The sequence below is a fragment of the Ascidiella aspersa genome, chromosome 9 (genome assembly GCF_963924565.1).
Source record: "Ascidiella aspersa chromosome 9, kaAscAspe10.2, whole genome shotgun sequence".
In the NCBI taxonomy this organism is placed as follows: domain Eukaryota; kingdom Metazoa; phylum Chordata; class Ascidiacea; order Phlebobranchia; family Ascidiidae; genus Ascidiella; species Ascidiella aspersa.
This window is the reverse complement of record NC_139455.1, coordinates 23,715,385-23,740,742: the sequence shown is the minus strand read 5'-3', so window position 1 is coordinate 23,740,742 and position 25,358 is coordinate 23,715,385. Positions and strand designations below refer to the sequence as shown.

At 36.0% G+C, this 25,358-nt stretch overlaps 2 protein-coding genes across 3 annotated transcripts; both read left to right on the top strand.

Moving 5' to 3' along the window:
* Positions 1 to 687: 687 nt before the first annotated feature.
* On the top strand, positions 688 to 7,898 carry LOC146133722 (tetraspanin-15-like). 2 transcript variants are annotated; one of them, XM_083396905.1, is made up of 7 exons: positions 688 to 796; positions 1,312 to 1,497; positions 2,060 to 2,134; positions 3,773 to 3,868; positions 4,822 to 4,992; positions 6,278 to 6,394; positions 7,347 to 7,898. In XM_083396905.1, the coding sequence occupies exons 1-7, from the start codon at positions 716 to 718 to the stop codon at positions 7,476 to 7,478; spliced, it is 858 nt and encodes a 285-aa protein (XP_083253031.1). In that variant the 5' UTR covers positions 688 to 715; the 3' UTR covers positions 7,479 to 7,898. The 2 variants fall into 2 exon arrangements, with proteins under 2 accessions (XP_083253031.1, XP_083253032.1); XM_083396906.1 differs by lacking the exon at positions 2,060 to 2,134.
* A 2,114-nt stretch (positions 7,899 to 10,012) lies between these two features.
* Positions 10,013 to 25,040, top strand: LOC146133721 (uncharacterized). Its single transcript, XM_083397831.1, has 11 exons — positions 10,013 to 10,217; positions 14,749 to 14,852; positions 15,314 to 15,411; positions 16,024 to 16,153; positions 16,825 to 16,912; positions 17,061 to 17,242; positions 21,651 to 22,450; positions 22,850 to 22,972; positions 23,549 to 23,610; positions 24,176 to 24,339; positions 24,873 to 25,040. The coding sequence occupies exons 1-11, from the start codon at positions 10,013 to 10,015 to the stop codon at positions 25,038 to 25,040; spliced, it is 2,124 nt and encodes a 707-aa protein (XP_083253957.1).
* The last annotated feature ends 318 nt before the right edge of the window (positions 25,041 to 25,358 follow it).

Here is a 25,358-nt window from a genome sequence, read left to right as displayed (position 1 = left end):
GGAGACATATATTTGTCTTCCAGGGGTATATTGTTATTATTTACCGCACAAAAATTGTCTGCTGAAGATTACTAAGAATTCAATTTATTTGGGTGCAATTAACAAAGAAATAACCACTCAGGATTGCTGCACAGCGCTATTCCTGCTCTTAGCATTACAATTTAAACCCACTTCTCCTAGGTATTAATAGCAACTTTTGTAGTTTAGAACTTATCTCTTCGGGAAAAAATAAAAAGCAATGCCGTACTTGGCTTCAGTAAGAAGTATCACCATCGATATGAATAAAAGACATATTGACTTTTAGTTTTTTTGTGCTGAATAGTTGCAGTTAAAATGACTCCAGGACAACTTTTAAAGATTTTATTAATAGTCTGATTGCAGGATCGGGCAGGTTGCTTCAGTAATATGTAAAAAATGAATAATATTTTAATTTGATAAATACCGGATTGCTAGATACGATGTGCCGCATTAAGTAATGTGTGAAAATTTTGACTGAAAATTTTGGTTATTTCTCAAGTTATGGGACTTTTGCTTTTTAGCCCAAATTTAAAATTTTGACGTTATGAATTTTTGAACCAATGGCTTGATGCCCTTTCCTAATTCTACCCCTGGCCATTAGGTGTTTCAAAAAATTTCAAATTATGTTTAAGGCAGGGCGGTGATACAATGCTACTACCCTAAATATTTATCTTTCTAAACAGGTTTGTTAACAAACATGTGCTGCTCTAACCTAAAGGATGATGATTTGTACACTTGGTCAAAATGGTTCCTCTATTTTTACAACTTCATCTTTCAGGTAATGCCCAAAGTAAAACAGAAAGTAATGTTTGAATTAGACTCATATAAATAGATAAACGATCTTTGGTGCCAATGCTTAAGTTTAATATTATGTTAAATTTTTACAGCTGAATCCATTTCATGGTAATTTTCCACTAAATATTAGGCTGTAGCTAAGAGTACAACTGTAGGCAAAATTTTCAATCTGGTGTACGATTGCATTAATAATAATTATTCTTTCTGCCAAATGGAGATGATGTTTCTTTTTTTTTGCCTATGGGTATGTAATAATTTACCCTGAAGAAGATTGCCTGAATGTTTGGTTGAAATTTTGGTACTTAAACAAAACTTTGCCAATTGAGACAAGAAGAATTTTACAATTGAGACAATGCAACATTATATTCATTAATAATATTCTTTATGAATAATGTTAAATTTTACTCATGAATCATGTTTGTTTTACGGTATTCCTTATACAAATTACAATCTTGTGAGACTGGATTAAATAAAGGATTTGTTCTATTTTTTTTTCAGCTTGTTGGAGTAAGCATCCTTGCCTTGGGGATATATTCGGAAATATGGAGGTCAAAGTTCACAGATGCCGAGCACTTTTTCACGACCCCCGCTGTGTTTTTGATCATTCTCGGAATCACTGTGTTTAGTTTTGCTACAATCGGAAGCATGGCCGCTCTAAGGGACAACATTTGCCTTTTATACTTGGTAATGCAATTTGTCATTTATATTAAGACCAAAAGTTTTTTTCCTTAAATTAAAACTTTTAGCCTTAAATTAAAACTTTTTAAACCTTTTAGGCACTTATTGGAAAAACAACACTAATCCATTTCAAAAGCCATTGAAATTTCAATTTGAATTCTTTGCAAAGAGAATACTCCTTAAATTAATGATTCTAGTCTTACACAAAAATCACTTATGCTTATATTTTTATACTTAATTTTGTTTGCAATACTGTTGATCATAATACATTTTCTTTTTTACTCTATAAATTAATGCAACCATTTAAATTGGTGTTTCTTAACCCATGGGTTGCGACCCAAAATTAGGTTGCCATTTGGGTCGCCAACTGCAGTAGTTCACATGGTTCAATTTATTTAAAACTAGTTTTGTGCAACATTTTTGCAAAATTTGATAAAAAGCAACAAAAATATACCCAATAAATCAAATCAAAAAAAACTTTCCATATTTTGTAAAAACTTTCCATATTTTTACTTTATCTCACTTGCTGTGTATATACTTTTAATTTATTACTGTCCCATATTTTTAGTTTATCTCACTTGCTATAATCTGCATAGCCTTGGAGGTTGGTGCGGGTGTGGCCGCTCTGGTGTTTAAGGATCCCGTGAGTAGCCTGCATTGATCATGTAGATCACATGAAAGCTGTTGATCACGTGAAGTGCACTGCATGAGTTTGCTTTTAACCAATTGACAATTAGAAGAAGGTAATTAGGTTGTTTGGCCATTTTAATTTATGTGTCTAATAAAGTTGTTTGGCATATTAATTTGTGTGTCTGCAATCCACACATATGGCATACAGCTTATAGCAGCTTTTAGCAGCAAGCATTAATCAGCTGCTTGAGAAAGATCCAAAGGCTGTTTATTTACAATAAGTAAGCTCAATTTTAATCGAATATCACTGCGGATTTAATTAATCTTAATTTGTTTGCTTTTATCTGCTTTCTAAAAACTTAGGTCACACATTAAACCATGCTACATAGAAACCTTATTTATACCAGGTACTGACATAGGCACTTCATTCGGACATAGTGAAAATTACATATTTACCTTATTTATACTAAGTACCTACATATGTATTAAAACTTAGATGTTTGCATTACTAATTAATCCAGGACAGATGAGAATTTCAGTCACGAAAAAATAACCAAAAATATTACTGTTTTACATATTACATTGTTTTTTAATTGGATAATTTCACAAAAAGTAATGTAATTCAAACTATGTATTTTTATGCAACTTTTGCCTTAGTAAAAATTGCATATTGTGAATAAAATGTCTTTTTAGAAACTTTCTCTAATTTTTATGAACACCAAAAGAATCATGTTCAACATTGCATGATTTAGCTTTTAACACCACACCTACTTTAATATGTGCATTTTGCAGAATAAACATTCTCACTTAGATGGAAATCACTTTCACATTGTGTATGAACAATTCACCGGTTTGCTTTATTAACATGTCAATAATGTTGTTCTTTTGTTGAAAGATTATTAACATTATAAATATAGCTTTTTATGACATTTAAACTCCATCTACCATTTGTGAAAAATTATTGTTCTAGTAGAAAAATGGACAAACTGAGACTCTTTGACATTATTTTTTGTGGCTCGTTTAGCTGAATTACCCAAATTTATATAGAGGTGATCAGTGCTTTTTTTAAGGTGTTTCTTCAGCGGTTTCCCAAATCAAATTTCTCCAGCGGTTTCCCAAATTTTGGACTTGCAACTTTTTGGTATTTAAATGAAACACTTGCGGTCTCTTAAAACTACTTAGCGGCCACCCAAACCAAACCTTAAAAAAACTGGAGGTGATACTCCAATAAAAAAATGGTATTGTTTTTTAATATCCCCCCGTGTTTACCTGTTCTACTGTGATGTAACATTGCACTGCACTGCTTCAAATAACCAATTAAACCTGAATAATGTTGGCTGTTACATCAATTTAAAGGGCACAGTTGGTTTAAACTCTTTAATACAATTTATTTGTTACCGAAAAAAACTTGTCTTGTGGCCCACGCAATACTTTTCTTGCGGTCCCGTAACAGACTACTCTTGCATACTCTTGCAGAGTTGGAGTAAAATTCACCAAACGGTAATCTACTCTACGCGAGTTGATACAATCAAATTGTGGGATTTAAAATGTAGCCCAGGAAATGAAAATATTTGCCACACCTGTACTAATACATTATTATACATACCTATAATAACTTTAGAGTGGCTATTTTTATGTGTTTATCTTTCAGGCCAAGAATTTAGTGAATGATTACGTTATGAAGGGCTTAATTACCTACTATGATGATCAGGATCTGAAGAACCTAGTCGATTTTGTCCAAGTTGAAGTAAGTACTAAATAAGTAACTGGTAAATAACTGATTTCTTCAATAAAGCCATAATATCGTAATCAACGTTGCTGCTATTACAAGGCCTTATTTGATTGATGAATATCAAATTCAGGAATTTTTAAAGCAGAAATGTACTTTTTACCAATGTTTTGTAATTCTTTACTTTGGGCTGATTCTTTGGTTCGTTCTGTGTTATGCTACTTATTGTGACGTTAGTCCAAATAAAAAGTTTTTATCAGTCCCTAGTCGTGTAGTGGCAGACTCTTCAAGTGTGCCGTGTAACCTTTTGTTATTGAAAGATAAAAAAAACAATAATACTAAGTAAAAAATAAACAAAAATTTAGCTATATTTTATACTGTTTATTACTTTTCGCCTAAAAAAAGTTTTAGAAAATGTCCTTTTGCATTTTGCGCTAACTTTTGGTGTTTTTTGTGATCCTACTAAACATGTTTTGAAACCCAATAAACCAGGGATACTTGACAAATATTAACAAAGTTTTAGAATCAGAATTTACAAAATCTAGAATATTTAATTCCTTTAAATGCGGTTAAACATTTTAAAATAGTGCAAATGCAAGGTTTTTTCTAAAGCACAGGGCGATTTATAAGCTAAGCAGGGGTTCTTTAACTTTTTTACCGCAGACCGCTAACATTTTTTTGCATCGCATGGACCACGGAAGGCAAAACATTTTCAAAAAAAAATAATAAACTTCAAAGATATGCTGATTTTGGTCCAAAAAATGTGAAAGTGAAATGGAGCCCAAATACATTCTGTGCAAAAACGTTTAATTTTTAATTAAACTCTTTTTTTAAAAAAAATTCTTTTCGAACATACGCTATTATTTCAATTTGGCTTTCACGGACCCCCTACAATTAGTTCACGGACCCCAAAGGGGTCCATGACTCCAAGGACCTCAGTTTAAGCAACCCTGAGCTTAAGGAATATTTAGTTTCAATGCTGCGGCGGTCGAATGTACAAGGACTGGGAAATCAACCCGTACCACAACTGCTCTGCCCCCGGTCCATCGGCGTGTGGGGTTCCCTTCTCCTGCTGTATCCCCGATTTCGAAGTTGATTACGTCATCAATTCAATGTGCGGGTACGAAACGCTCGATCTGCCGGTGGGTATTGTTAACTTAGTCGATTTAATATTTGATTTTAAGCATTGGAGCATAATGGTTGGAGGTTGGAGTAAGGCGTAGTAAGAATAATAAACCCATACAGAAGTAGGTAGAATTTTGCAGGTTAAAATGGCACTATTTATTTTCAACATCATGATGATATCTACTTCTAAATTGACTTTGATGTTCTTCCAACATTTTTGGTATTGTTTATTGTGTTCTTTATATCCAAACCTCCGCAATACTGTTTATCGAAAACCGAAGTTTCGATAGCAGATACAAACTAAAACTGCGAGTCTTTGAATCTTTAAATATCTTCGATTGTCTTTCAATATATTTGCGTATTAAAGAGTCTTTAAAAATCCTATGTTTATAAGTCATTCATTTTTTGATGTATGTTTAAGTTGGAATTTAATGGAAGTGTATCTTAAGTTATGTGTTGAGGACCGGATGCCTGTTGCTACCAGGCATAGCATACACTAAAAATAAGTTCTTCTTATATTTATTTGTTTGTTTGTTTGTTTGTTCGACGTTCTCAGTATATAATGTTTGTTATGTTCTCCATCTGCGTGTGCCCGTATTCCGTTTTAAAGACACCTCTTAAACGCCGTTTTACAGTAAGCCTAACTCTGTTTAAAATTTCACACGGGAAAAGGTTTTTACTCAATAGGAAAATCCTTTCATAGCACCTTGCAAAAGTCTGGAAATGGAGGGCATTACTTTTAAATATCCTTGCAAAACAATGATGTTTTGGCTCGAGGAGACAATTAACGTGCGAGACTTTGAAGAAAAAAACTAAAATTAATAATAGCGCAGGTCCAAAAATTTGTTTTCGCTTTTAAAAAAATATGCACCAAGCGGGAAAACTGGGCGAGTTCTTAAACGTTATACCTTTTGGTGACAAAGATAAGTCATCGCAGATTCACCGAATCCGCCGACCAATGATGCAAGCAATGCCGTATGGTTGTTTCTCGACTTGATCCTCTCTGAACGTGTATAGCTCAGTTGGTAGAGCGACGGCCCCTGCATGACCGGAGGTCGTGAGTTCCAACCTCACTGCAGGCTAGTTGTTTTTCTAGCCTGCTATGCTTACATCATTGATCGACTGATTCGGCGAGTCTACGGTGGCTTTCGGTGTACTAATGATACGTAAGGCGGGCGTAATGGTTGCTCGAAAAGCAGCTTCAAAAGGGCTAGATCTCAGTTGTAAGCACACATGTGCGTGTGCATGTTTCTTTTACCTCGTGGTTATACTGATCCCACTTTGAATCTTGTCCATTTTAAGGTGTTTGATGCTGTCAAGATCATCTACGTTTACGGTTGTATCGACGCTGTCATCGACTTTTTCTGGATCAACCTGGATGTAATGGCCGGACTCTTACTCGCCATATTCCTTCCACAGGTTTACTTTTCTAAAAATTCTGCATAAGTTTTAACTTTAATATTATACGAAAGTCAAGATGGTCAGCAAACTAAAATTATTCCTAACATCTCAATTGACGCTATTTTACGACAATTTTTTGTTGTACTATTTAAAAATTTTTTTTTTTTAATTTTAAATTATTTTTTTGAGTATTGCGGTAAAAAAAGTAAAGTTTGGCTTAATTTACAAAATACATGGCTTACTTTAAAAAATAAATATATTTTGTCCTTATATAGGTGTTTAGACGTTAGAACAGTTGATTTAGTTTGATTCTAAAAGCAAGTGTTGTAATCATTTAAGTCAGCTTAATTTGTAAGTAGCCTATTCTGGGTAAAAAGCTTGACCTAGATTTCTAAATGACTTGACATATGTTAATGTGCTTTGATAAAATACTTTTTTTAGGCCAAAACTTGGTTATTTTAGTCCATTATTAAATGTGATAAAAGTTGACTTGCCGTTTGTTTCGCTTTTTGTTTGTGCGAAATGTTAGTCAGAATGGAAGGTGCGATCTTGGAAGTTTATTACTGTTTGATTCCAATGCTGTGAAATTGACTTTGCGTAACTAATGGCTTTGAAGGAGACTTGACTTGCTATTAGTGCAAATGACTTGACTGGGTTCAATTTAAAATAACTTGTTTCCAACAGTGCCAAAAGTGTACTCAGTCTTGACATCGCAAACTATAAATGTTTTTTTTTATATTTCTGGTATAATTTTGATTAGAATGGAAGATGTTTCACAATTTTTTTTTTAAGTTTATTATTATTTTTAGTGCCAATGGTATAACTTTAAATTTACTGGCGTCACTAACGACTTGGACTGAAACTTAACTTGTTGAAAACGAATATTTTTTCGTTTTTTAATGACTTGTTTACCGCATTGCCAAAAACACCCAGTCTTGTATTGCAAACTATTAATGCGTTTTTTTTGCAGATTTCCGGTATAGTCCTTGGTGTTGTCTTTCTTGATGTTCTCAAGCGTTTAGTTTCAAGATTTCCGGCTCGACCGGAAGCAATAGAGATGAAAAAATTCGATCCGGAAGAAATTAATATGCTGCCCGCATGAGATCATACGATGCACAGTCCTCGTAATACTGTGGTTTAAAGGTTTTAAAGCAGTGTTTCCCAACCTTTTTTGCAATGTAAGAAATGCTTAACGTTAGTATACGATAACAACGAAGCTTACCCAATTCTCCGTTGCATCTCAAATATACAGGTTCACGAGGTACGCAAGAACTGCAATATTACCCGCTATATTTACGATGCACCCCAAATCTCTTACCCTTTACGTTTTGTAAGTGAACAAAAACACCCAGGACAAATATTTTAATAAATTTGAATTTAATTAACATGAGCGTCTTCGTGTTGCTTCCGCAATTTCCTAAATATTTAGAGACAGCTGTCAGGGCCAATTGTAATAAACCTAAGAATGTGAACTATTGTAATCGGCGACCCAATGTAGTCAAATAAAATCAAACGGCAAACCAAATTTGAGTTGTGGCCCAAAGGTTGAGAAACACTGTTTTAGAGGTTTTATCTGCTGCTTTTGTTCTTATTTTGCACTGTTTCGCTTTTGGCTGTAACATGTAGAAATGCAATATTTTATGAATCAAAAATCGTAAATGACATAGGTACAAACCCGTAAACCTTAACGATTTAATTTTTTATTTGATTGTAACCAAACCTTTGCTGCATATTCTGTATAATCAGTCGACAAAAAAGCATGGCTTTTAAAAAGTCATCAGGTTTATAAATTTTAATCTACCTAAGAATAAAAAAATACACTGGCACTTAAAACATGGAGTTAAACATCAGCAGTGTTGGCTTTGTGAATTTTTAGTTTAATGTTACTACCTTTCGTCTGCACTATACTACGTAAAAAACGGCATGGCGTTTGCTTCATGCTATATGCAACACATTTTCATTTCTGTTCTTCAAGGTACCGTATTGCTTTAAGTGTGTCGCTCTTACTTTAAAAACGCATGTTTATCGATAAACGTGATTCTTCATTTGCGTGTGGATGTAATCTGTGAACTGCTTTGCGTCCTAATTATTTACATTTTGTACCGCGAATAAACACATTTCGTGTAAATTAGTTTTCTAAAAGTTGACCTAATTAAGGACAAAATGCAAACATTTATTTTTTGCTTAGCTGTGTGTTTATCACAAAAAACACAAAACATTACGAATAGTTCGACTTGAGATTTTATGCATATGTAGTTTCAGTTTATCCTATATTATATTATGTTGTCTTTCGCTTGGTTTTCTACTTAGTGTTTTAAATATTTGAGCAGATGTTGCACAAGGTAACGTTACAAAGTTAGATTTTTGTTTGTGTATGAAACGGAAAAAATATAACAAAGTTGTTAAAATATTTGTAGCCGGGGAGGTCAAATCGTCGTAATAGAACAACCGTCAAGATTTTAATCCAGTAAATCATTTAACCATCACCATGTTGTTCCGATAATATCGTTTTCGACCAAGGGTTAGTATCGGTATAGTTTCGATAGGCTCGATGTAACTACCTTTGCCATGTTTTAGCGATTTGAGGGGTAAATTTTGGGGAAAATATTACATTTAACTTTCCAACGCAAAAATAAATCTCGCCCTAAACTACAAACCATCATTGCCAGTGAACTTTTCAATTGATTTAATTTTGCTTTCTCTAAATCAATAATGACGTCATTTGGTTTTAGGGCCAATGGTCGTAAAAACGGGCTTCGATATAAAAATAAGTATTGGACATCTCTAGTGTTTTCCAAGAACTGCCGTTTAAAATGAGAAGCTCGTCGATCTAAGACAAAGCTGCTGTTTTCTTGATAGTTAGTAAAATCAGAATACAACTCTGTCCCATATTACCAGTCACGAATTCCCACGCCATTTCGTCACCTCTTTCACAGTAAATTAAGATGGTGAAACACAAAAGGCCTCGCGGTTACTTTCGCTTCCGACGACGCCGCGTGACGTCATTGATGACATCATCGCGCTCCGTTGGTCGCAAAAAGGCGAAAACTTTTCGCCAAGGTCAGTTTCCTGTTGAGCAACTGTCCTCGGCAGGGGAATACCCCGAAAAAGGCGGGAGGTCAACTTTGAGTGTGTGAACAACAGCTGATCGACTTGGGATTGGAAAAAGTTGCTTGTTTAGAGTTGGGTATATATCTGCTGCGTTTTCCTTGCTGGTATTTTACTTGATAAGAATGACTAGGGCCTACTGCAGGCGAAGTTCAGAAAAGTTTTGTTGTTTGCTTTATTTTGCCTTGATGTAAAGGTATTGCTTTTTTGTAAATGCTTATTGGCGATTATGGCAGAGTAGTCATTAAATAAAGAATAATTAATTCAACAGGAAACTAAATAATCTACTATAGAATATATAGTAAACGAAGACGTTCTGCATTGGAATTGAAAAATATGCGACATAAAAAAAAATAGCGTAGAAACACTTACCAAAAGTTTCCATGCAGTAGTAAAACGGAAAAAAATATCGTAAAACTGCTAAACGCTTGTGTTAATACGTTATTATACAGGACGCATTGTAATAAACGTATTCCTTTGTGGCTTTTGGCAACTGAAGACCTAAAAAAGCTGCTTAACGCTGGCACAATGATCTCAGGAGATCCTGGAAAATATCTAAACCACTTTCCATCATCGGCAACAACCAGGACCGACAGTACACACTGTGACAAAGTTCTAAGTAAGGAAGTTATGCGTCGTCACGTGACCTTAGCCGACTTTAGAAGTGGCTCTCTTGTGCCGTTGGTGGACAGTAGGGAGCGTTTTGTCTGTTTTGAGGATCTTAATCAACTCGGTAAGTAAGAATTGCTAACTCTTAGCAAATTGAAGCTATTTATCTAATTTGTGGCGGTAAAACAGTAGCGTGATGGCTAAAACGTAAACGATTTCAAATGGCGTATTTCTATACTAATTTGCGTCACCCGTCTAACTTCGATAAGCCTCTTTGATGGCATCCGGAGTACTATGATAAAGTGTGAAGTTAACATAACACACTTTATGTTTATAAACGTTTCAGTTGCTGAATACGGGCTGTCGATCCCTTTCTGATAAAGCTGTCTGTACGAACAGGTTGCAGCAAGCAATGAGGTTATGGTTGCGCAAATTTACTGGCTGGCTAATTATACGCACTTCACTTAGGAGTAATTTGAAATATTAGCCAATTTTGTTAGCAATCACACTTTAGGAAAACGTGACAAAAACAAGGCCCGCAAACAACAGAAAGCGGTCAACGAAAAAGCCTACCCCTGCTGCTTGCTGCCTAAAGATGAACTAGTCTTAAAGATCAATTCTAATTGAGCCAGAATATTTGAAGTTAAATATTTGGCTAGAAAATTTCAAAAGCTAATCTCAATTTATTCGAACACCGTATTGCCAAGTGCCGTAAAAGGATCAAAAATATAAGAGGGGGGAATACAAAGCTTAGGACATGTCCTAGGGTGTTAGAAAACTAATAGCGAAAAGTTATTCTAAAACTTAAAGCAGTACGAAGGGTGATGACGGCATAACTGCCTGAAGCCCTATAATATGTAATAGACAAAAGAACTGAAAGCCTTCTGGGGGGCTTAGCGAAAATAGTCATCATCGGAAATCCTGTAAGTGGCGAATTATATTAATAATCCCTTTTGAAGGCTCTCTGTGTTTTAGTGAAGTGTGACGCGTGCAGCGCCATTGCTTTTTTACAGAGGTCGTATCACACTTACAATATTCACAGGTTTATATGTAAAACGTACATAGCTCAGTAGGTGAATTTCAGGTTTGTTAAGTTAGAGTTTTGAAAAGAGAATTTAGCTGTGTTACTGTGGTTGTTGCAATACGCAGAAAAGTAAAGTATTGGTTATTTTTGAGTACCAGCGCTTGTTTCAATAAAGTTTAACAATAAATTTGCAAGTTTTGAATTTGTGACTTGGCCTATAAAATAGTGCCGAGCGAAGGTCTACAATAGGTTGTAGGTTTAGCGTTATAATAAAGGTAAATCGAAACGCATTTATTTTACGTATTTTAGTCACGATAAGCGATTTATAGGAGATGATTTTTTTTCTTTAAATACATTTTTTCTTTTTTCACAAGAAATTTCATTTTTCCACAAGAATTTAACATATATATAGTTTATGACATATCTAAATTGTGTGGATTTATTTTACAACATGTTGTTCCACTTTAGACATTTTTTTCTTTGAAATTGAGTAAAATGTGCCGGTATTGTTGGCCAATATGACTGCAGAAGGGGTTGACCACAGTGTCCACACATGTGTGCAGCGCTAAAAATGTTTCAGACATTGATTTCGCAAAGCGCTTCACAACTGTAACGCTTAAAAATGAATTATGCGTTACTCGTTGCTTCTTAATCTGCAAAAGGGCTAGAGCTAGATTGAAGCAATGTTAATGGTACGCCGGAACGGTTACGAACGGCGGAAAAATAAACTTTTCCGAAGGTAGGCCGTGTCAGTAAAGAAATGTTCGTTTACAAGGCCATCCCACTATTTCCTTGAGTGTGTTTAAACTAAGATTTCAGTTGCATATAACGATAGCTTCACGTTTCCTATTAGGTTATTTGTTTTAGACGTCTCATTATGACGTAAGTATATGATGTCACCTCTGAAAATTTTCAAATATTTTCAAAAAAGTATTCTACTTTCACTTCAGGTAGCAGTTGTACACACATGTGCGTATTCGGGTTCCGGACGATAAAATCAATAAAGACGTCATAACCGTCAACTCCAAACACTCGAAAATTAATTACGCATTACTAGTTATTTTATCGGCAAATCTTTTCAACCCAGCTCAAGACAAATTACCTGCTTTAGAAAAGTGCGTCTTCAACGCGCCAAAGCAACTGCACAGACGGCCAACAAACCGAGCGAAAATTAAACAACCGTCTCTATTTTCCTCGTGCAACATTACCTTGTTCTTTTTGTTTGAGTAGCGCTCAGTTCAAAGTAAAGGCGCAAGTTCGACCGCAATATTTCAATGCCTTACGTCTGGAGTCTGGTGTGAAGAAGTTTTTGTTCGGGGCAATTCGATTATAAGGGGTGGCTACCTGCGGGTTTCGGGACAGTTAAAGTGTGCCTTTGTAAGCCACTGGCTTGATTGAAAGCGATTTTAGCAACAGGAGCCGTTTTTATAGCTGTGTAAATGATGAAACATTGACTGTTAAAGCAGTCGTAATAGGATAGGGTTGGAAGTTGTAAACGTATTTGTTGGTCTATTTAGCATCGTATTATAGCGTTATTAAATATTAAATTCAGCTTTAAGAAAAGTCTTCAAACATTTGCATTTTTAAAACTTTTAAATATTATGTAATAAACCTAATTTTCGGAGATCAATTAACGTTTATTGTTAATGCTTCGATAAAAAATCTTTTTAGACGCTCTTAAAAAATCTTAAGCGTAAGTTTAGTGATGTATTTTTGGTATAAACGTTATTATCATAGTTTCAGAGTGTATTGAGTAGACGACACGAAAGACATTTTTTACTAGTTTTACAACCAAATAATACTTAACACAACAACTAGATAAAGCGGGCCTAATTCGAAACCGCAATAAAATGGACGTAATAAAAAGCAACTAAGCGAATTTCACGTACACTTTAATTACGTTTGATAAAAGTAGTTCCTATTTGACCTGAATTGGAGCGTCAGATCGACCGAATAGAGATCTTAAAACCCGATTTCGCCAATCGACTTTGATTTAGGGGACTTCCCGCCGCTTTCGGAAGGCGCGGCGAGCCGTTGTGATCAAACAAACACCGTTGTTCGAAACCGCGTGACGTAACAATAGAGGGCTCTTTGTGACGTTTTTTTATTTTGAGCGTGTGAAAGTTTAATTCAACAGAGGTTTTAAATGGCCCTCTTGTTTCTACTTGTGGCTTAGTGGAGATTATCCGAGGGCTGGGAAAGATATACCGACTTTGGTTGAGTTAAGACAGTGAGACTCACAACATTTGGTCGGGTTGCCGACTGCAGTAGTTCACATGGTTCGATTTATTTAGATTCCAAAGAAAATTGCGGAAACAATAGGAAGATATGGCTTATATTCAGTGGTGGGATTCAGTCGGTTTCTATAGAACCAGCTCGCGGATTTTTTTGAGATCAGCGAACCGTTTAGAATTACTGGTTACTGTCAATGGATTTTTGCATCTTATTCCATACATTGATTTTTGAGATCCAAGTAGCTCACGTGTTTGTTTTTTTCAAAATGTGCAATGGTCAAGGTCGCACGTAACAGTCATATATTGTGGCAATGTTTATAATTATAGCAATTTTTATTTTGTGATTTTTTGCCAGAAAATGTAATTGTTGCGTCATAGGTACAAGTCATGAGACGACTGTTGCTTTTTAGTGCGGCAGTTAGCAGTGATGGGATTCATTCGGTGCGCAGTTCGCAACATTTGCTGGAACCTGGGGTTGCAACTACTTCAGTTATTTGCTGAACAAATATGACTTTTTGTAACAGAACCGGCTGAAAAATATGACTTTTGTGATAGAACCGGCTGACAAAAATTAGAATGCCACCGCTGCATCTATCAATTAGTTTGGCACCAATTTAAGCTATTGTCTCAGTTTTGTTCGCTTACAGAACGTTCAGTGAAGAGAACTGGGTCGCCAAAGCATCGATGTTAAACTTACGTTTCGTATTCGGGACGCCGCGAAAAATGTTGAGAAAAATTTAAGAGCTTGCTTTTACATTAGAATAGAGTAGTTTTAGGCCTGAATGTCAGCTTTTGGCACTATTTGGTTTTCTTTGAAAACAAGTCAATGATTGTTTTTTAATAATAATATTAATATAAGTTTATGAAAATATGTGTATCACTGCAGCTATTTTCGCTTTGTTTTTAAATAGAATTGTAATAAAATTTTTCTTGTTTTGTCTTTTTAAATTAAGGTAAAATAGGAAAATATTTTTAGAGTTGCAAACCAAGTTTGTAACCATGGGTGAAAACTTACTCAAAGGTAAACAGACCAGGTCTTTTATCAAGATGGTGTCGATTTATTCGACCTTATTTGGCTTTAAAACTCACTATTAAGCTAAAATGGTTTTAAACATTTCACAGCATATTTTGAGAACGCCGATAATTATTATGGTTTATTCATTATAATAAAACAGAACATATTTTTTGCGGAAATTTCAATATATAATATATAAGGTTTCAATATAGCCGTCAGTAAATAATTTCTTAGACAACTGTTTTTATTGTGTTATTTTATATAAAATTTGTTTGTTATGGGTGATTAACGTTCACGAAACTCACATATTTGTATAGACTTGTTTTGTATTAATAAACAGTAATGTTAGCAACCTATTGAACTCAGTATTCTCATTCTACAGGTCAACTTAAACTGGTGGTATGCGGGTCACAACAGAAGATTACTATCACTGTATTGGGAGTGAGGTACATTTCCAGTGATCAAGACACGTCGGTGTATGTCAAGGTACAAAGAATTAAAACTTATCTGTTTTTATTTTAAAGTTTTGTCTTGATAGGTAACTTCTAATTTACACAATAGAAGTTTTAAGTTTAGTTTAAATAAAACATAGTTATTAAATCTTCAATCACAACTTTTTGTTTCCAAATTTTCCTATTTAAAAAAAATTCCTTTTAAATTCAGGAATGTTCAAACGTCAATTGTTAAAGGCAAAATGAAAACATATACTTATGATATATAACAAGTCAATGTATATTCATTAAAGTTATGTCTAACTGGTTCAAGTTTTGGTTTGCCCACCGCTTTTAAATGAATATTATCGCCTGAAAATTGATTTTTATACGATTTTATAACTTTATGTTTTTAGTATGAAGTTCTATAACTGAATAATATACATGGTTCAATTAGTAGTGCCTTCGCTGCATATCGCTACAACAACGTGGTTTAATGTTTTTTTGTTATTTCAGATTTCCATTTTTCCCGATGACCAGGCACGACTACGTCACAAAACAACACCGCAAAACGTCATAGAAGGCGCCGCGACGCTTCACGAAGATTTCGCATTGTACGTGAGGATTAGTTAATTAAATGCAAATTATCTTAACATGATTTTAAAAGTATATTATACACCTACTGTGACCTACTACTGTGACAGGACCGGACCATGCACTTAAGAGGCCCTAAGCACTCAAGATTTTGACTCCCTGTATGTGACAATCAAAATATTATTGAGGGTCAAGTTACGATGAATTTACATTTCTTTTTTATTTTGGAAATAGTTCTCACACCTACAAACATTTATAAAGAAGTTAAAGATGATACCTGGCAAAGAAACATAAGAAACAATGTATTTCACTCGGGCCGCTATTGAGATCTGAGCTGTCTGACCAACTAGAATTATTTTATTAAACACAAAGGCGCCATTGAAAATTCGGCTATGAAAATTTATGTGGTGCCCCTTTCCTTGTTGCCTTATCACGGGATTATTTTGCAAAATGTTTAATCCAGACCAGCCTTTTATGGAATATGATGTGCAGCGTATTAAACTAAGTTATCTAATAATAATAATGTCCAGTATTAAAAAACCTAGAACGAAAAAATGATCATTACCATAGTTCCCTTTTAATGGTATCATGTTTTGTTTGTTTTAAAATACCTATTTTGTCGTCATTTACAGCAATGTTACGTCACAAGACTCGAACAGACGACTTCTGGTTTCTGCTTGGAGCAGAACGCCGGAATGCAAGAGCTCGACGTTCATTGGCTGCCTGAGCTTTGGCGTGCGCGGGATTGTGACCAATCAGGCGGTAGGGTATTTATTTGAATTAAAATTGTTAAAATGGCGAAAAAGTTGGTAAACCGAAAATCAGTTTGTTTGGATTGTAGTTCGAATAAAGGAACTGAATAGCGAAATATATTTATCTTACAACATCTAAACAAACTGATTTTCGTTTTACTAAGTTCTGCAGTTAGTTTAATCTTTATCATTTATGTGTAACCAGAATCGTTTGTTTTTCATCATATTTTAAAGATAATTCTGATCAAAAAAAGGCGAAAAACTGGTCGAGCTGACAAGTGTTTAAACGGCAAAAATGATTAACTTTGCGTCTGTTAAAAACATGGGTGTCCTATTATAATCCAAAACGTTTGGCGACAACTAGGCAATCGCGAAACAAGTTTGTTTTTTTGCAAAACGGTATTTCTCTGAGAGTATGGGAATTGTTCACAAATAATCCCATTTTTCACAAATGAAAATATTTTTTGGCCTAGTTGTTTTATTGATCACAAAACAAGAAAAAACATTTTATTTTAGATAAGGCAAGCATTTGTTATGTTTTCTATGTCTGCCTAGTTTAAAAAAACAATCAAACAACACGAATAAGTTGGGCTGGCTTTGGTATGTTTTGACAAGCATCGTTGTTACTAAACTGTTTGTATAGTAGAAAATGCTTTTGTAAATCCAACTATGTTTATCCAGGTTGTCCAAGGCTGGTTTTACCTTCTTCGCGGGTCTCTGGGCCGTCGCAAGCACCTTAAAGTCACCAACTCTTCCATGAGAAAATTGCGTGAGTTTTTTAATATGCCATACTGTATTTATCCATTAGTGTAATTTCGTCCCAGGTGTTATCTTTAAATTTAACATAAAACAGATTTGTGCTTTTGTGTCATAACATTCTTCACGATTGTGGAAAAACAAGTAATTATTTCTTACAGTGACGCCCAGTCGACGCTATCAAGCAAGAAGCAGTTCGAGATTTACTCGTCAGGACTCCATTAAACCACACGCACCTTTTACCCCACCTTGCGGCAGCACAACCTTTACTACTTTGCCCAGTAGAGGGAGACAAGCGAGGGTGGCGGCGAGAAGAAACTTGGACGAGACGGCGTTTAAGAAGGTACATTTTAAATCCAGAAATAGGATATTGCTTTAAAGAAAACAAATCCAAAACGGTTTTGAGCAAACATGGTTTGAAAACTGTTTTAATTTTCGATGTTTAGTTTCTGTTTTTTTTGCGAAATGTGGTTTTACCAAACAGAATTGTATAATTTGTTTATGGCCGTATTTGTCTAATTCTGAATAGAGGAATCAGTTGGCACTGTATAAAGCAGGGCTGCGGCTGCGGAGTCGGAGTCGGACTCGGGACTCGACAGAGTCGATTTGTTTTGCCGGAGTCGGACTCGGGACTCGGGACTCGGGTAAGACCGCGTAAAACTACCGGAGTCCCAAGTCCGACGTGCGCATGCGCAGTATCAAATTTTAGAACTGTTAAGGCGGCAAAATGGAAGTTGTAAAAGTGTAATAGCAAATGTGAAATATTTTTAAACCATGTAATGCGGGTGGGTCAATTATGACACCCCTATGAGTGGATTTTAGATAATCCACCTTAATTTAGTTGCGTAAATGGGTAAAATACAGGCTGTAGAGTCAGAGCTGGACTCGGGACTCGACAAAATCTTACATTTGGCCGAAGTCGGGCTCAGTTGTATTTTTTTGGCCGGAGTCGGACTCGGGTTGTTTTTAACCGACTCCGCAGCCCTGGTATAACGACAAATTGTATTGGATTCTCGACAAGCTTTCGCACAACCGTGCTTCATCAGGTCAAAGTGTAAATGAAAACAATTGAAATGCACGTAAAAGCACAAGCGCAAGCAAAAGGCGATAAGAATGGTGACGTCCAAGATATCCACAGGCACATGCTCGCAAAAGCGTGTTACTGACGCAAACACAATTATACCACGAGGCCTGCGCTTCAAGGTACGATGGGTGTAGTACAGCCTGCTATGAGGTGTAATGTGACATAAAGCCCAAATCTCGATTGAGCCCAACATTGGTGGCATCGAACTGTTTAATTATGTTTTGTTCGACTGTGAGCCTTGCTTGGGTGCCGTTACTTACTTTTTTGATCACCGAAACTCTAAGGTTTTATACTGTGTGAATTGTATAAGGCAGGGGTGGCCAACATGCGTTTCTTCACTCAGTTTTATGCGGCTCTTACGTTCATGTTGCAAGTATGATATCTTATTATGTGTCGATTTTGTTTGGCAAAGTTATTTTCATTTGCCGGTTCAGGCTGTTCTTAAAGTCATTTCAGGCTGGCCTTAAAGCCATTTTTTTGTGAGTAACACTTTGAAAACATGATAAACGCACAAAGGAGGATTTTTGCAGTTCGCAAAACAGCCATAAAGCTGTGGGTCAATGATTCTCAGGTTATTTGTTCAAATCATCTTGATAAATGACATTATACCGATGAATGTGCATTTTTGCAACCAATGCGTCGAGTTTCCTTCTAAATTAAATGTTTGTCTCGCTAACAAAGTAAAGGCACTCTTTTTTACGTTTCGTGCGACCGCTTTGTGGAAGTGGGCAAGAAATAGAGGTGTAGGCTATATTATTTACTTTCCTTGTGTGTATGTGGCTCTTTGCGGTTAACCAAGTAAGAAATTCGGCCCTTGTTCTCTGACTGGTTGCCACCCCTGGTATAAGGTGTCCTCAACGAATAAAGCAAATGTCAAGGAGGTTGTTTTGTTAGAACAGCGGTTTGCAATCTGTGGTCTGTGGCGCCCTTGTGAATTAGCAAAGGAAAACATATAGGTTGCTGTAAATTGCGGAAGATGAAAATGGAAGTAATTAGTTGATATTATTGATATTATACAAAGTATGAAACTATATCTAAACGTTTATATATACAAGAGTGTATTCTGTGATGAAGCCCTTCTGGAGTCATACTGGCCAAGGATAACGTTTGCTCGTATGATTGTAAACTAACTCGAAGTTTCGATTTTTTGATGAATATCGAAACATATTTATTGCGTTGAACGTTATGCCAGTAACAGACAATTAAATAAACAAAAAAAAGCTACGACACTTGAAATAGCTGGAAAACAGTGGTCACATTCATGCGCATACAAGTTTATGCACATAAAAAAAACCTATGTATTACGTTTGCCTTCCGTCATATGGTACACCCAAAAACCTAACAAGAATGAAAAGTACCCGTCCATCTGAATTTAAGTGCATTCGAAAAGTGATGACTTTGCCTAAATTTGAAAAACAGGTTTCTGCGTTGGGCGTACATTGTCTGGTACACCTTTAAACCTCGTTGGAAAAACTCACACAAAAAGCTGGAAAATACCCGACAATAGTTTATCTAAACGCTTTGGAAAGAGTTGCCACTCCGGCAGGATTAAGCTTTTTGAATCCGACCCTCGTCGAATACTTGACGCAGACAAATCAGCAAGTCAGCAAAATCAGTCGCAACGCACACGCTTCACCTCCAGCTAAGTTGGGACAGCTGTTCGCCTCGAAAGGTTGGGAAAGTTTCAAGGGCGAAATCAACCGCTGCTTGAAACGTTTTTCCGACCGCTTGAACTTGAGAGAGTGGTAGAGACTCATTAAGTTTTCGATCGACTGAAGTGTCGCCGGCCCTAATCCCTTGGGCGGCCGCTGAACAAACAGAAATGAGGAAATTCCCTTCGGCTAGCAGGAAAAAAAGTCGCCGTCGAACGCGTTTTTTTGCGTTTGCCTTGACTTGGCCCATTGCTAAAAAGGTTTCGAAACAGTCGCTCACTGGAGAAAGCTATAGTTTATAAAAGTGAGCTAACGAGAATCAGGAAATACCCTTCAGTTATAGCAGCCAAAAGAGTCGCTAATAAAGGCGTTTTTTGTCGTCTTGCCAGACAAGGCCTTGGCTTGGCTTAACTAAAAAGTACTCAAAACAGTCAACAACGGGAGAGTGCGAGTTAGTAAAAATGGGCAAACGGAAATTTAGGAAATACCCTTCAGCGAACAGCAGCAAAAAAGTCGCAAGGCGTTTTTTTCGTCTTGCCAGCCATGGCCTTGACTTGGCCCGCTGCTAAAAAGTACTCGAAAAATGAGCGAACTGGAATCAGAAATTCCCTTCAGCTAAAATCAGCAAAAAAGTCGTCGGCCTTGACTTGGCCCATTGCTAAAAAGGACTTAAAACAGCCGATCATAAGAAAAGCTAGTTTGTAAAAGCCTTCACTTTTTCGAGGTAGTTGCGGGTAGCTTAGGATTAGTGGTTCGCTAACTCGGTGTTGGGCGTAAAATTAGTTCACGCGGTCTACATGGCGGAGGTATTTATTTCGAGCTGTTTATTCCGAGCTGTTTATTCCGAGCTTCGGAGACACTTGTGCTGAGGTTACAGTGCCGGGATTAGAGTTGATTAACAAGGGTGTGGCAATTGGAAAATAAAACAGGAACGAACGATTTAAGTTTTAAAAGTTGTCTGAAAAGTGCTGGAAAAACGTCTGCGAAAAAAATTCCCTTGATATTCATTAATTCTTGCCCTTTTGTGCATTTTTCACTTTGGGTCGAGGGTTTTCTTCCAAAAAAAACATCAGACTTTTTTTAAATTGCAACATTATTTAAAAACTTGCATTAACAACCTTAAAATAAAAATATTGTCCTGCCCCAAATTTTTTAACTATACAACTGCTGCATTTAAAATAAACTGCCCGGACTAAAAATAAACCCTTTAGTCGACATTTTAGGTCTTCGACTGGCATTAGGTTTCGATAAACGGATATCATTTTTTTTGTGCTGTGTTTGTTCATAAGTAACAATTAAAACTCACAGTTAAAAACACATATTCAAATAGAATAAGGAACTGACGATGACACTTGGCAAAATATATGCCGGGATTAGAGTGCCGGGATTAGAGTTGATTAACGAGGGTGTGGCAATTGGAAAATAAAACAGGAACGAACGATTTAAAAGTTTTAAAAGTTGTCTGAAAAGTGCTGGAAAAGGTAAAAAAAAAAAAAAAAAAAAAATTCCCTTGATATTCATTAATTCTTGCCCTTTTGTGCACTTTGCACTTTGGGTCGAGGGTTTTCTTCCAAAAAAAAAAAACAGACGATCGGCTAGCTAAAACCTGCCGCCGATGGTTTTGGATTCTATAAAGACAAACCCTAATGTCCATAACTAATCCTTCAAAGTTTAAAATTATTGAGAAACCTATATTAATATTAATTTGAGAATATCACAGCCCACACAGAAGTACTGTAGGTAGCATTTTAAACGTTTTGATAATGTTGGTAATAATGACTAGAGAGTTTTCGAAACTTTTAAAATGCTACCTACTTCCATATGGGCTTTGATGTTCACTCTATGTCTAACTATACATCCCCAGCCATTATCTTGATATTTATTCGAAACGTTCAAAATGCTGACTTATTTGTTTATGGGCTTCGATAATGTATACAACCTCCAATCATTATGCTCCGAAATATCAATTATCGGTTCAAAAAACGCAAAAATTGACATATTTGTTTTTGTCGCAGGTGTACGCGGGCTGCCAGTGCAAGTTTTGCAAGGGTCCTCTGGACGAAAGTAGCAGTAACAGTGGTGCTCCTAGGGATGCTGTGTGTCCTCTTCCTCTTATAAACAACCTCCAGCTCTCAAAATCCTCCGGAAAACGCCGCAAGTCCTCCACCGGAAGACAAGAAGAAGACATGGTGCAGAACAAGCGAAGAAAGATACCGTCGGGTTACAGCAGAGTGAAGAGCTTCTCCCCGGATGTTGAAAACAACCGCTGGCAGTTCCGGGACATCCTAAAGGAGCTAAACTCGGCCTCCGCCAACAATACCTCCTCCCCGCATCTCAAGGAGCGATTTGGGAGCCATCAGTGTCGAATCCCTATTCTTCCTCCGAGCCCAGTGGAATTAAAAGAAGCTGCGGTTCAAAGGAAAGAGCTCAGATCCGCTCGCATCATTACTCCTGTGTTAATAGGATCAAAAATCCTCCGCGAATCCACCAACGCGAAAGAGGAAAAGTCCTCATCGCCGAAGGAAGACAGAATCACCGACGATTTCGGTTACCATAGCGACGAAGCGTCCAAGGAAAACTGCGGCCATCCGGAGCGACAGCATCCTGAAGAGAAAAAGGGCTTTTCCTCCCGCTTCGACCCTGCCGCTTCGGATGTCGCCAACACTAACAAAAAAGATCGAAGAAGATCGACTGACCCCGGATTTAGGCCGCGAGGACAAAGGTCAAGGACAACGCGAAGGTCGAATATCCACGAAGGCGAAATCCAGCTGCTTGAAGCGGACCAGCAAGATGACAAGTCGAAATCGAATCGACTGTGAGTGTTTTTTGTTTTGTTTTTGTGTTGGTGTTTTACCCGAAATCGGTAACTAATTATTATTGGAAAATATTAAGGAGCTTCAGAGTTGAAATTTAAATTCGTAAATGTTGCAATTCGCTTTATTATTACCGCCCGCTTGTGGTTAGAAACTGTTCGTTTTTTGTTTATTTTAAAATTTTAGTTGCGATTTTGTAAAAACTTTTTTTATACCTGCTAATTAGGAAATGGACTGTTGAAAGTATACGGCCCTTCGGAGATTTAGTGACAAACGTGACGAAATATAAACAAAGTTATCTTTAAATATTTAGAACACTGTTTAAAATCTATATCTTACCCGCACTTGGGTGCATTTTCTCCACTTTGTTGTTTCAATATTCTCCACATTCGTTTTTTTAGATCCGCCATTAAATCTTGGATTCAACGAAAAACCACCGACGCAAGTGTTAATCCGAAGCAGGAGGGTTCTCTCTCGCGAAACTCAAGTTTCAAGCGAGCCTCGAGTCTTCGCAGATCTAAACGGTAAAAAAGGCAATATTTTGGGTTGTTTGCGCAAAAATTAATAATAATTGATCGTTGTTTAAGGTTATTATATCTCTTAAAGGGGTGTTATAAAAACGGGTATTATAACTTCCAAAAGCGTTCCAAATTGCAGCGTACGATTTAACAATATTGTTTAAAATATAAAAGTTATTGCTTTGAAGTTAAAACCAATTCCATACTGTATATTAAACCAGAAGCAATGCAATCCTGTAAAAGTCTACTGCAAAAAAAATGTTTGACACGCAATTATTTTGCAATTTTTGTAATATAGTATAAGCTGACGTAACCTTTTCAGATTTTGAATTGCCACATCATGTTGGGTTTAAAGTTATAACCATTTCGTGTGTACTTGATTAATGACAATCACCAGTCCAGTATAGATAATTCTAACGTTTACATTTTTTATTTAAATACTTCAAAAGTCCACTATATATTTTAATTTAAATAGTATAACAATACTCTTAAATGTTTCCTACGATCAAACATCTTCTTCGTCCCTTACAACCAATTATTATGCCCAAAACGTTAAAATAATCAACTTACATTGTATTTCAGCGACAACTGCGACTCCTGTTTCTCGGCTTGCTCCAGTTTAAACGACCTTCTCAATAAGAAAGGTAAGTTTTTAAACCTTCAAAGTTGCTACACTTTGTTTCACTGAGCTCTGTACAAAACTGTACCTAAGCCTAAAGCAACGAAGCTCTCACTGCGCCTCGTTTAATTAGGTTTTGATCAATACGGCGTGCCAAAAAAAAAATATATATTAAAGTTTCTACTATTTGGAAAAAAAATTAACAACAATACATCGTTTTATTTGCTAAATAGAAATAATGAAAAAATAAAAAATACTGAAAAACAAAGACGAAAATTTTACGCAAATATCGAAATCTATCACTTAAAAATGGCGCGGGGTCGCGATGGTTTACTCAAGTTCATGTTGGTGATTTCTTATTTTTAACTATAAATTTAGGCTATAGGCGGTTTTCAAGCTTTTTAGTTTTAATACATAGGATTCATAAACTTAAAGTTTTTTTGTGACTTTTAATATTGGAAGTTGTGTTTTCATTTTGAGCTTACACTTTTACATTTCAGTTTTAAAGCTTTCACGTTTTATCTTTTGTGATTTGAAATGTATTAAGTTTAATCACTTTATATAATTTAACAACGGTTCTATTTTTAAAGGGGGAACCACCGCTTTCCGTTCGTTTCTTCAAACCGAGTTCAGCGAAGAAAATCTCGATTTCTGGCAAGAGTGCGAATCGCTCAAGCGTAGCAAGGGCGCCAAGATCCACAAGGTGGCAGCCAAGATCTACGAGAGGTTCTTCGCCGACGATTCGCCTTCGGAGGTGAGTTGAAAATTACAACATATGTTCGCTTCAAAGATGTCAACATTGGGCAATAAATTCCAGTACAGAGCTTAGAAATAGTCATTCGACTTATTAAAAATATTATAAGTTTAGTTAATTATGCAAACCGAACAACTTGAATTTTAGTTTTGAAGCTATATTTGTTATTATTCGGATGTGTCTTTAATTTGAAACTTAACAAAAGAACTATGTTTTTTATCTGTTTCTAAGCATTTTCCTAACTAAACGATTGTGTTATTACCAAAAAAGTGTCAAAAAATGCCCGAAAAGTCGAAATTCAAACAAGTTGTCACTCAATTCTTACCAGACTAAATCGGCTTAACTGACACTGGGTTATATGCTTTAACAGTCATTGTTAAACAAATATATAATATCAACATTACGTGAAAAAGGTTCAGTGTTACAAAACAAAGTAATTTCCAAACTTTTTGTTTCAAACAAAATGTACAATATATACCGGAAAGCGCCTTGGAATAAAATAAAACAAATTAAACTCATTTTCACTTTTTTAGATCAACATCGATTCAGAGTCAAAGAACGAAGTCAAGGCAAAACTCGCCAACCCTGACTCGTCGATGTTCGATCGAGTACAAACTCGTATTTTCGAACTCATGGAAAAGGACTCGTTCCGTCGCTTCCTTGTATCCGAGTTCGCTCACAGATGCCGAGCACACTCGTGAACTTAAACTCGTTTTTGTGACTTTCGGAAATAAATACTCGCGGAAAGATTTGTCGAGTTTTTGAGTCTTTTAGGTTTTCGTTTAGATTAGGCTAGGACAGCATATTCGGTGTTTCTCAACTTAAGGGTCGCGACCCAGATTTGTTTGGCCGTTTAATTTGGTTGGGTCGGCTATTTCAGTGGTTTTACATAATTAGATTTATTGAAATTGGTTCACACAAATTAGTAAGACACAACAAAGTCCATGCAGAAATAGGTACCATTTTGAACGCTTTGAACAACTTTTATTCATTTTCAACGTAAACCATTAGTAAAGTTC